General features: G+C 35.0%; 1 protein-coding gene across 8 annotated transcripts; it reads right to left on the bottom strand.

Moving 5' to 3' along the window:
* Positions 1-4,034: 4,034 nt before the first annotated feature.
* On the bottom strand, positions 4,035-12,010 carry LOC124306498 (ras-like GTP-binding protein Rho1). 8 transcript variants are annotated; one of them, XM_046767287.1, is made up of 5 exons: positions 11,859-11,946; positions 8,999-9,083; positions 5,117-5,277; positions 4,556-4,939; positions 4,035-4,460 (listed from the first exon to the last, which is right to left on the bottom strand). In XM_046767287.1, exons 2-5 carry the CDS (start codon positions 9,054-9,056, stop codon positions 4,422-4,424), a joined length of 642 nt encoding a protein of 213 aa, XP_046623243.1. In that variant the 5' UTR covers positions 9,057-9,083; positions 11,859-11,946; the 3' UTR covers positions 4,035-4,421. The 8 variants fall into 8 exon arrangements, with proteins under 8 accessions (XP_046623243.1, XP_046623244.1, XP_046623246.1 ...); XM_046767288.1 differs by lacking the exon at positions 11,859-11,946 and adding an exon at positions 11,108-11,642; XM_046767290.1 differs by lacking the exon at positions 11,859-11,946 and adding an exon at positions 10,954-11,035.
* Positions 12,011-12,938: the final 928 nt, after the last annotated feature.

Raw genomic sequence — 12,938 nt, 5'->3', positions numbered from 1 at the left:
TATTTTCATCTGTTTCAGGTAAATAAGTTTTATTGACTATACTATTGAAAAATTAACGTTTCCATTTTTAGGCTTAGGTCTGATTCAGGTCTGATTTAGTTTTCACCGATACATAGATTTAGCGACGTAGTTCACCGTCAGCATGATTACAAAGTGTGGTAAAATTTATTCAGCTGTAGTTTCTTTTAATGGTTTAACAGTCTTTATGATATTCTATATTATATATGTCTTTATATATTCGCGATTTTAGATTCGAAAATTAGAATCAAATTAAAATGAAAAAAAAAATCCGGGAAAGTCCTTGCAATGAGCTAATTACCTGCCCGATTTAATTTCGCCTTTAGGAAACCAACCAAATTTCGTTAGTTTTGCCGTGTCTATCACCGTTCTCGAGATATTACTTTAATTGCAACCGTTTTAGTGTCAGAGTTTTTTTTCTCAAATCGTTGAGCTTATTCTACTCAGATTTATTTCCATTTCTTCAAAGATTTCTGCATCATCTTCCAACAGGTAAATGCCAACATCGTGTTTTCGATCTTGGTCTAGTTGATAGTTTTACGTATTTACCAGGTTCTCTATTTTAGTGATTATCTTATACCTCATAAGAAAAAAAAACCGTGACATGTCACATAAATAGCTATTTTACGGTATGGGCATTGAAAAGCAAAACGAAGAGTGAGGTTATGTCGCGATCTGTTCGACGAAGCTACTTTATTCGGCAGTTTGGGATGCGCACTTCGAACTGCGCATCAAAACTGCGGAATAAGGACTTTATTCCGCAACTTTGTTCGCTGCCATATAAAGCGTCACTTTACGAAACGAAAACTGCCACAAAAAGTGGACTTTTCAATGCCCATGCCGTAAAAACCATATTATTTGCGCAGATGACGTTTGCAAGGTTCAATTTGATTCGCAATTTGAATCTTCGGCCCGCGGATACGAGTTGAATCCACTTATTGTTTATATTTAAAAAGTAGTAAAGGCTAAAATAAACCGAGTGACGTAACTACTGGGTAAATTCTTTTTGACCCAACCGTTTTGTCTTTTCTTTGCAACAAAGCATTAGATAATGTTTGCTAGAAAGGATTTCTTTTTGCACTTAATTATTTTCATTTTGCTCATTATAATCTTTCGTTTACATCATCGATCAATTCATTAGATGTGCGAACAATTTGAATTTTTTATATTGAAAAAGTCTGGCAATTTTATCTGAGATGTTTGTATTCTGTGCGAAAAGACTATTTATACTTACCTAAGCGTGAAAGCTATTTAAAGAAAAGAAAAAATAGTATTGTGTCGTCAGTATATTCAGAACGATCGAGTCTCCAAGTTTTCATACTTTATAATAGATATAAGTATACGACGTTTGAAAATAGTTGGTATTATGTAGTTTACATCGTAATTCATATCAATATAGTTTAGAGGTTTAATTTTTATGTAGGCAACAGTTACGTGGTAGCAAAATTCACAGTTATGTAGACATTTCTACGTGCTGCTTATACGTATACGTACATACCTATTGACACAACGATTACCTATTTTTTCCATTCAGAAATAAACTCAATTTTTGTTGTTCCACCAGCCTGCTTGAACAACAATATTAGCCGGCTCAAAGGTCAGAGGTGGTGTCAATTAATTGTTTTCTTATCAGTTACGATTTTACAGATATTTCACTTTCTTGTTACAAAGAGAAAACGATAAGTTATGAAAAGTGGAATGATATTCCATGTTGTTTAATGGGATGGTAAACTTGATTTAAACATATACGTTAGAAATGACGTCGCACGTCAGAGGCAAGAAAATTCCCTCCTGCGCAATTTACGGTCCCACGTTTAAATTTGTAATAAATAACGTTTCCAACTGCAGAGGCAATCTTCCGCTTCAAAAGTCAGAGACACTGTCCCTCTAAAGCCGCATATGTTTAAAGTAGTGTGCGAAAAACTGTGTGCGTTGTTAATTTGAAGCCAACAACAATACGTATGATAATTCATACACTTTATGCCGCTTTACAAACGCGGTAGTAAGCATAACATTTGAAAAAATTAATTTAAGAACCGTTTATGATTCTGTTTTCGTAATTATTTCTTCACTTGGTGTATCATTTTTTAATTTTATTTTAATAATTTAAAAGATATTCTTTCTATGACCTTCACGTTAAACTTGCAAATTGGAGGCTAGCGTCATTCACTAATAGTTTAATGCAGTAGGCAAAAGGCAGAGATGTTTTAGGTAAATAGTATACGTGTACGTAAAATTACATTTTTTTTTGTCGCTGCTTTCAAGTGATTTTCTTTTCGTTTTTTCCCCGCTTCTAATCAATATTGTAAACACGTGTGTGAAAGCAAACAATCTGAATAAATAACGAATGATTACAATTAATAAAGGAGTAGTTATTAAATAGAGTAACTTCATTGTGGCAAACGTGTTTTGTTGGCAAAAAGAAATTTTCACGCGCGATGATGATAATTTTTATCCAGATTTTATTTTATTTTTTTTCGCTTAATTCCCAGTTCTAGCATTGGTCGCATGGCATCGATCTTAAAACCATTCCATTATCAAATACTGCACAACGTCTCAAACGACCAGCTCATTGTCATATTATTACTTCAACTTAGCAAAACTAGGCATTAAAATATAAGTTTTGATAATAATAACAAGCGTTTAGCCTAATCTTTTCACGATATAAAATCTGATTCAAGTACCTATGTCTATTTATGGAAGATGGAAAAGCAACCTCCCGTCGTGGCGCACAAGAATTTTTTATCTAATTTATTGTTACTCGTTATTAGATCCTGTAAAATTTATGATTCGAGAAGATCATCGGGACAGTGGTATATTGAACCATGATTTATCCTACGAAAATTGAGAAAGTAGACCTTAGTTCATTATTCGGTATCCATTGATAATTAGAGTAAGAAATTTGAGATGCAATTTTCAGAAAGACAAATCTACTCTGTGCGATAACGGAGTAGATACAATTACGATTGTAATTTTAATTTCTCTTTCCGAGCTTGATTTGTGAGTATTCAAATCATGTATGTATTACTGAATTTGATACTGTAATTACTACTGACACGTTAAGACGGTTTAGCACAGTGGTTTTAGTATCTTAAACGCTTTCGTGGTTGGATCTATCGTTTGAACCAAAGGAAATTAACTATTTCCCAAACAAATGCGATGACTGGGAAAAATTCAACAATCGCAGGACATAAATGTAAAGTTACAAGGTAATAGCTGTTAATTTTTGTATTACAGCAATGCATTCGTTGAAAACTAAAAATAAAAATAATTACATAAATGAAACGCAAATAAGGAGTTTATCGAACTGATTTTGTGCTTAAGAAAAATAAACAAAAATGTACCAAAAAATACGTTCACGCATAAAAATAAAAACAAGTATCTTTTCAATTTACGCGAGAAATGCAATACTGTAAGAATTAACACGTACTATTCCACAATGCAAATATGCGAACACGTTAAAACGTAACTTATTCAAATTTGTTTTATTACTCTTTTTTTTTTATTATTTTCTTTTTTCATGATTTTCTACAGTGCTTCTACTAAAAATGTCGTTAAGTATCTTTTGTCTTTCAAAAACCTATATCTTCATAGTTATCCTCGAGGAAAAAAAAAATCAATCATTTTGGTAAGTTAACAATTAATTAGTCGCGTATCATGCGTTAGTTCTCGAAATAATATGGTGTGATAATAAAAATAATAGTAATAATAATCATAATGACTACACAATATGTAGAATTAAAAAGAATGTAAAGAGAACGTATTTTCGTGTAATGATAATAGTGGTAATAATAATAATAATGATAATAATAATATTTAAAATAATAGCGGTAAGATTTATTATTATTATAGTACTAAAGATAATAATAATTATGTATAATAATTAAAAATTCATTTTATGATCGTTTTAATCGCTCGAACGTGAAACACAATTCGTTAACTTTGAAAAATACATTTTGGATAATTGTTATCTCGTGTTTCAACGTGTATTTGTTTTTTTTTTTTGTTTGTTTTTGTTTTATCCCTAGTTTTTCGATTTTCCCTTGTTCGCGGTCTCTCTCTCTCTCTCTCTCTCTCTCTCTCTCTCTCTCTCTCTCTCTCTGCATTTCTCTCTCTCACTCTCTGTTTTGTCTTCTTTTTCTCCAATCTGACAAAGTAGAATTTGTCACCTCTTTCTCTGTTACTCTCTTTGTTTTTTTCCGGGGATTCTTGTGTCGTACAACGGCAGGTCGCGCGCTAGACGTTGTCCTATTTTTGTTATGTAAAATAATTAATTAAAGGTAAGATATTATTTTATGTTATGGGTTTTTACGGGGGCCAAGAGACCTAAGATGAGCACACGCAATGCTTCCTCGGCAATGCCATACTATCTTTATCATATTTGGCCCAGCCAGGATTACTTCTTAAAGAAGCCTACACCTTCCCTTCTTCTTCTTCTTCACCTATAGCAAAAAAGAACAAAAATTAAAAACGAACGAATAAGCTAAGACCATCGAAAATTGGAATCAGATTTTCTTAAAAGCTCTCCATTTGTTACCTGCAACGCAGCTCTGGTTGCTGTTTCAAAAACTTCCCGCACTCCCTCCTTGCTTTTGGCAGAACACTCTAGGTATGCGAAGGCATTAATTTTTTCGGCCATTGCACGTCCTTCTTCAGGTTTAACTGGCTCTTGTTTCATTTTTCCAAGTTCTTTAATTGTACCGGGATCATTACGAAGGTCTTTTTTGTTACCGACCAATATTATCGGCACATTGGGACAAAAATGTTTGACCTCTGGTGTCCATTTTTCGGGAATGTTCTCCAAGGAATCGGGACTGTCGATGGAGAAACACATCAGAATAACGTCTGTGTCCGGATAAGACAGTGGACGAAGCCTGTCGTAATCCTCCTGACCAGCCGTGTCCCAAAGGGCTAGTTCGACCTGAAAAAAAGACAATTTTCAATTCACGTCTGGGGTTAAGAAGAAAACGAATGAATCGGCAAATGATCTGTCAATATTCAATCTCTCAGAAATAATAGAGAATTTACAACTATAGAATTGTTATATGCAAAGGTGAAAACAGTATTCGATATCCTTTTAGGTTTAAATCATAGTTACCTGTTTGCTGTCCACTTCGATGTCCGCGACATAATTTTCAAATACGGTAGGTACATAAACCTCGGGGAATTGATCTTTGCTAAAAACGATCAGGAGACAAGTTTTACCACAGGCACCATCACCCACGATCACCAGTTTCTTTCTTATAGCCGCCATGAATCCTGTGAGATAAGAGATACAACGAATTAGGAAAATTATTAAGAAACTTAGAGTCTTTGATTGAGGTAGACAAAAAGCAGTTCTAAGAATTTTTTATCGTACTGTTTTTTGAACCTCTATACTTTAGCACTACATGTAATTATTTAGAGGACGGTGTTACGTGTACTTATATTTTATATACTCGGTGCTAAGTGTGAAATAGATATTTAATTAACTATTTTCTAATCGCAATACTCGTGGGAGATATCTATCTATATGTATAATTACTTTAAAAACAAGCTCCCTTTAAAAGCTTCTATTTTTCAAAACCAAGGGGATATTTAAGAATGTGCACTGTGTCATGTTTACTCTCTTTGTACAATTATTCGATATTTGACTAATCAAAGCGTGTCGTAATATGTTATTGATAAACTATTTGCCTTAAAAAATAAAAAATAATACATAACTGTGCTTCCAGATGCAGTTATTTATTTATTTTGGTCAGCTAAAAACGTTTAAATACAGCTAATAATTGCGTTATACATTCATACACATACATACAACACGTGTACACGGCATTATAGAATCGGCTGCATTTGCCTCTGTAACATTCAAAAAGTAGTAGAAATTCGGTAATGGAAAGATAAGGGGAAAAGTAAGCTGTTCAAATAATAATTTAACTTCGCTGACTTTTCTTTCTTCGATTTTAGAAATGTGGAAAAAAGAAAGAACAGATTGACCATCGAGCGATTGTGGTAATATTCAGGGAATATCTTTAATGCCAGACAGGAGAAGGAATTAATTTTTCTACGCAAGAATGATTATGTCATTCACCAAAATAATCAGCGGCCACATATGTTCTTGGAAAGAAAGATAAAGATAATACGTTGAATTTATCTCTAGATAGTTCAGTATCAGGTACGAGTACATGGCTAGTGGACAATAATTTTTCTTTGATACCTTACACCATTATTGACGATTAATCTTTTCCATTTCCCCCTTCTATTTTCTCCTGTCTATACTCTAGCTCTCTGTGATATTGTGTCAGATACTAAAAGTGAGAATGTAATACTCGTTTGAAATTGCGTGTTCATTTATCGAGATGGAAAAAAAAAAGATAAAGAAAAGAAAGGAGGGGCGGAAGTTGGCTTCGCATCTTTTGTAAAATGGAAAAATGATGGAAGCGATTGATGGGAAGACTTTTAAATTGCCAAAAGTAATTAAAAAATATTTTCGAAGTATGTAACATATCCTTACCATGGATATTTCTAGTCTGAAACTATACAAAAGTGTTGAAATGTGACGAGCAAAAGGGTGGCGTTGAACGTGATGATAAGAATTTGCTATCAGGTTTGATAACAATATTTACAGAGGAAATAGAGGCCATGATAATTATATTGCAGACTGCCGACATGCTATAGCAGTAAAGAGATTCTTAAATGTAAATTAAGTTCGCTCAGCAACGGATGTTGCCATTTTTCTTAACTGCGGCCTAAGAGAAGAAATTACAATTGATATACGCATTGAACTGTAATTAATGTTAAGACGCTAAGTGAAGCAATATCAAAAAGAGTCAAGCAAAACACACCAATAATAATACTAATAACAGCAATACAGGATACTCAAAGTCATTTTCATTTTTTTGAAAGGAGAGCTACAAACGGTCAAGCGATGGGAAAAAATACGCAATAATAATAAAAGCATTGTCAGTAAATACAGTTGTTTTGCCGGCAAAATCTTCAATCGTAACGAAGAAAATAATTCGAGAGAAAAAAAAAAAAAAATACAAATATAAATTTGAGTTGATAGTTTTTAATCTGATAATCGATGTAATTTGCAACGACAAATCAATAGAACCTGTATAAATAGAACTGAAGTAAGAATATGAAAGATGATTAAAAAAAAAAAATGTGACTCAAGTTTTATTGTTCCTTTCAACGAATTATCAACAGTGAGTCATTGCTATCTTACGTAAAGGGGACTTCACGTTCCTCAAGAGTGTGAATTTATTTAGTTTTTCCTGATAAAATAAGTAGCAAACGAAGAGATCCTAACATCAAAATTAAACACCTGTGCGCAGAATAATAACGTGCAATAATTATTATTTTTGGCATTGAATTAATGAAGCAAATCACTGTGGTAACATGAGAAGCACAAAACAATGACGCGAAAAAGTAACAAACAAATCAAAGACTATTAGCAAATTTTTGCCTGGGTAGCTAAGTAGCGTTATCTCAAGATAGACTTATTTACAAGGACTTCAGACCACACAAAGCGAACACTCATCAACACTTTCAAAAATCAAAGAGTGATTTAAATCTTTAAGACCGATGTTGTGTATTTCCCCCAGTTTTTGATCAAGAATATTATTTTCAATTCACAATAATTCATATGTTTCCTATAAAATTTGCAGTACACATTTTTCTTATTTTTCAAACCCTGTTGCTGCTACGCGTTGTTAAAAATCGCCCTAAAATTTTTTTCTTTCATTCATACAAACTTTGCTACGGATTTGAACAGCAAAGAGATAATAACATCACAAACAACTTTTGAACCAATTTTTCGATCATTGTCAAAGTGAGGATGACGAGGTCTTTCGTGCTCACAGTTTTAGAAAACTTTGTCGCCTTGTTCGAACTATTGATTTCGTACGATTGATCTCAAAATAGTTGTTTTATTTATTTACTCAGAAAAGAAAGAAAAGAAAGAAAAAAAACGCTAATATTTTAAATCTGCTTTTTCTGTTTCGCTTTCATGCTCTCTTTTACTCTGTCAACTTGATAAAGAATTTCCATCTACGTATTTACCGGCAATATTTTCATTCCAATCCTACAATACGACAGTAGCAAAGAAAGGTACAAAATGAAAACAAAAATTTAAAAAAAAAAATGTTTTATAGATATTAAAAATATCTATGTAATATGTATACCATTTATATACATTATAAATATATATATATGTGTGTACATTATTACCGATAGAGCACTATTGTAGTATCGATAAAACTCACTGTCCGACAAAATATGTTCCAACTGTGATTTGTCAACGAAACTGACAATGAATTGTACATATCTAAAGGGTATAGATTTCATTTTGTATGTGATAGTGAGAAATTCGTTCAGAGAATTCATCCGCGGTAAGACGTTTCTAAGAAAATCGCGGATGTATATTTAGAATGCAAGAATTATTTGGCAAATTAGACAAAGTCATCGTTAAATATATCAACTCTGAGAATTGATGTTTCAAGTTTGACCATATTGAAACAACCTCTGATCGTTGAAAGTTTGATGCATCAAAACAGGAAATTTTGCAAAACAAGGTGCGTAGAGTCAAATCCTGAGAAACTTTGCAGCATAAAACACATCGTTACACATGTTTACAAATTCCTGGTTCAAAAGCGTCAATGCGAAGAGATCAAAGTCGATTTTGACGTATCTATTACAAATTAAAACTACATACCTAACTGCTGCAAATTGCTAATCTGGTGATTTCAAAACCCTGCCCGAAAAAAAGTACAATGCAATAAAGGAATATTGTTAGTAGAGTTCCGTGAGAATTTTAAAAAATGCGCGAATATCGACTGCTGCTCGGTCTTGTCGTACGTAACAAACGAATTGGAAGATTTTATCGGACGTTGTGACAAGCTGTAAAACGATATACGATAAACGAGGTGAAAATATTTCTTTGGTAAAATCTCTGGACCTACGAGGGCTAAAGCTTTAAAAGAAATATACTGGGCCGTACCTGATCCAGGGTACCCAGTATCGTCAGGGCCGAGTCTCCGGCCCACAATGCATCCCATGTTTTAAGTCTTTCTTTCAGCGTCTCTCTGTTTTAAGTGGAGATTTTATATGTTAGAATGGATAGCGAGCTAGGAGACCATCGCAAATAACCACACAATTAGAAAAATTGATCTTTAAACTTCTTCACACTGTTATTTATGGGCACACGTCTCTTTTAGTGTCAAATGTATGAAAAATAAAAACAAAAGTAATTAAAGAGTCGGGATTGCTACTTTCTACAATAAGTAATCACTTTTTCGCACTCTTTTCAAATAAATAATTCAGTAAAATAAACGAACAAATGAAAACACGCTAAGCGTTTGTTTTTTTTATCCGACTAAGAGGACAAAACACCAAACTAACAGCCAACTAAGAGGACGAACGATACGTATGCACAAAAGATATATTACTCATTTACGTATTGGGATAAATCACCGAAGGCTCATTTAATGGAAATGTTTAATTGTATTCGAGTTAATAAGAAGGAAAGAAAAAAGAAAACAAGATGGCATACTACTGAGAGTTCTTTGCAAGACGCGTTGTTTTGTTGTTATTTTCCACCCCATCTTCGTTCATCTTCTCTTTCCGTCAAGCTTAATAATTTATGAATATTATGTATATTTATATATCTATATACTGAGACGTCGAATAATCTTGCAAAAATTATTAACACATGCGAAGAACATTGGCACAGGACGGAAAAAAAAAACATCGTATACATATAAGCGATATCATTCCTATTGTACTGTACAAGCCGCTGATACTACTGCTGTTCTTTCTCCTCTTTTTCTCACAGCAACAAAAATATCGAATCCTACATATATATTGATATATATATATATATGTATGTATGTATATATAATATATATGTTTTTTTTTTCTCAAATAAAGAATTACAACACTTTACAAAGAAATATACTAACACCTTTGCAGCATACGTTTGTGTATGTACAATACAGTAGTATATTAATGATCACGTTGCAACACTACTTCATGACTCATCGATAAATAACAATCACGCTTCTAATCCATGACGGATTCTAGTCTTTTTCACCGATATGAATTTTCGTTTTTCAACTTTGCCACGGCGCTATACGCCGTTGATATCCGGATATTATTTTTACCAAAGCTACGTGTGAACAAGAATCAAAAGGACAAATGTGGGAACGGGGACGGAGCCGAGTTATGCACAGTGTATAAGAATGGAGGAAAAATGGCGATGCAACTGGAATAACCGTTGAAATGAAGAAAAAAATGCGAGTAATCTATGCTAAGGAAATGAAATTTGTCAATTGTTTTGAACTATACAAGGGGGGGGTTGCATCGAGTCAACGAGTCGATAACAAGTGAAAACGTAATAGTTTCTTTCCGGTAGATGAGAATGATGTCGGCGAAGGTAGACGACGTTTAGAAAAATCAATTTTTACACACGGTACCTGTAGTACAAAAGTGAGTAGATTTGTAGGAAACAAAATTCAGCTGCACATGAGTAACGATGCCTCGGGAAATGAGGAATACTTTCAACGATAACCCAAGTTGCGGTATAGGGCAAAGATAAGAATAATGATGATGATGATTATGATGATGATATTAAGATATTCTATTGTTATAACCGTTTTTCTCTCGTCCTTGATGAATCGATGTATTTTGCACAACACTTTGTACGATGAATATGACGATTATAAGCTACTTGCTAACGACCCCAGTAATACGACGTCTAAAATCGCGTGTAGTTAAAGATTGCTCTGAAACTTTCGCCCCTCCCCCTGCGCCCTAATCTGTGTAAAATAAACGGTTCAAGGCGGCGGCGGCGGCGATGACGACGATGGGTGACGATGATGATCGAATCTTTCTTCGTAACTCGGAAAGTTACTTGCGTACTTACTTATAGATATGATTGGTAACTTGCTTACTTACTGAAAGTTCAATATTACCAGATTCTTGCTTTAACTGAACTCAGACGCACGCACGCACATACCTACGATGTATGTACATGCACACACATGCACACGACACGCACACGGGCAGAAACACGCAAGAGACGCACAATATGCGGCATACATATACTCACAATCGGTAGCAGGGCAACGCGTAGAGAGAGAGATAGGAAACTACCCTCGGACCGCTTTGCCTCCGACTTCGGCGCACGAAACACAAGAAAAAAACACACGATTTTTAACACCAGATTGTCCCCGCCCGATGATGACCACTGATTATGCGATCTTCTTTCTTTTTTTTTCTCTCTGCGATTACGTTCCTTTTTATATCCCTTTCCCTATACCCTTCTTTTTAATCCTCGAAGCTTGCGGATATGCTTCCTTACTCCGTACGTAGAGCTTGTTTTCCACTCTACAGTGCGTGACTATTTCATCTACCACACCTATTCCCGTATTTAACCACCACGTATCGTTCTTACTCTCTCACTCTTTCTTTTTCTTTCTCTCACTCGCTCGATCGCTCTCCCGTTCTCTCTGAGTTTCCTATTTTCCTCACTTCGTGTTTCGTTTCGTTTTATCTTTTTTTTTCTGTTGTAAATATATTCTTGTTCTTTCAGAATGAATAGGTGTTCGTTATGTATACGTGTGTATGTGTGCGTATATGTGTGTATGTCGTCGCTCTCTCTCTCTCTCCGTGTGTACGTATAGAGTATGAGAAAAGAAAAACAAACGCCGTGTTCGCGAGCTGCGAGTTTTTCGTATATCGGAAAAACTGTCGCGAGAACGAAACTTCGATACGAGTAACGTAAATGGGACACGTAACGCGGCACAGTATCGCACAAGCCCACGGTAACGGATTATTTTAAAATATAATTACGTATTTACCTGAAATCGTATGCGACAGATAGTCAAGAAAATGGCTGCCGCCCCCTCGATGACCACACCTCAATAATCTCGCCGCGGTGAGGCACGGGGCGCCCGGGTCACGTTGTGGGGGAGAGACTCGCGGAATCTCGACCAATTGTAACGCGGCAATCGTATGACGTCAGAAGCTTAACCCAATCACAGATCGCGGTGATACCCGGAGGGGGTAGCTGCTTGGTACCAAAAATGCGATGGTGGCGCCATTTTAGCTTACCCCTGCATGGCCGCGCCACCGTCGCGGAAGTGTGAGATATTGCCACGGGAGAGGGATGAACAAACGCGAGGCGCGGCGCGTAAAAAATTGAAATATGAATAATTATAATTAATTCATTATACGTTTTATAAGCACGTACATTCATATAAACACATAAATCACTGGCATTGAATCAGTATTAAATTTACCGTATGTCTGTATTTACATATGTACTAGGTAGATGTAACGTATATGTAGTTTCATTTTTTTCTACTAGTTTTTAACTACGTACAATCGATTTACGATCGCGAATTTTTCGTATACGTATATAAATCTAATGCACGCATACGTACATACATGGTATACTAGCGCATGCAACGATGTATGACTGTATATTAGTGGATGACCTCAGCCGGCGCGGGCAATCACGATTGAGTTGTATCGACGTGTGCTGTAAAATCCATGTAAAATCTGTATACCTGTGTACCTAGTTGCTTATTTGTGTTATCGCATGCGTGTATACATATGTAAGGAGTACGAACCACGTCCGTTCAACCGTCCCAGTCACGTAGTAATATACACATATTCGCGCAATACTAAATCTGTGTGTGCGTGCACGGTAATCGCATGACGTCACCCTATGACACATACCGGAATCAACGAACTTTGCTTGATTTATGATGATTATTGTAAACAGACCGATGAGGAGAATGAAGAATCAGGGTCCAGGGGTAGGTCATGGTGTATGTACTTCGCAAAATTACAGCAAATGGTCATTCGTTTTTTCGTATTCTCGGCGTGAATAAATTATTCGTTCAAAATCCAACGTAAAGTTTCGTTATTGACTC

This window comes from Neodiprion virginianus, chromosome 5, assembly GCF_021901495.1.
Source record: "Neodiprion virginianus isolate iyNeoVirg1 chromosome 5, iyNeoVirg1.1, whole genome shotgun sequence".
NCBI classification, from domain to species: Eukaryota; Metazoa; Arthropoda; class Insecta; order Hymenoptera; family Diprionidae; genus Neodiprion; species Neodiprion virginianus.
The sequence above is the reverse complement of the archived record's forward strand: the minus strand, read 5'-3'. Positions and strand labels throughout refer to the sequence as shown.

Excerpts from the sequence above, each read along its gene's own strand:
- LOC124306498 (XM_046767287.1), bottom strand. The coding sequence starts at position 9,056 with ATGGGATGCATTGTGGGCCGGAGACTCGGCCCTGACGATACTGGGTAC. Across the intron at positions 5,278-8,998 it reads TACTGGGTACCCTGGATCAG|GATTCATGGCGGCTATAAGA; the intron begins GTACGGCCCAGT and ends CTTATCTCACAG. Across the intron at positions 4,940-5,116 it reads TCGAAGTGGACAGCAAACAG|GTCGAACTAGCCCTTTGGGA; the intron begins GTAACTATGATT and ends TCTTTTTTTCAG.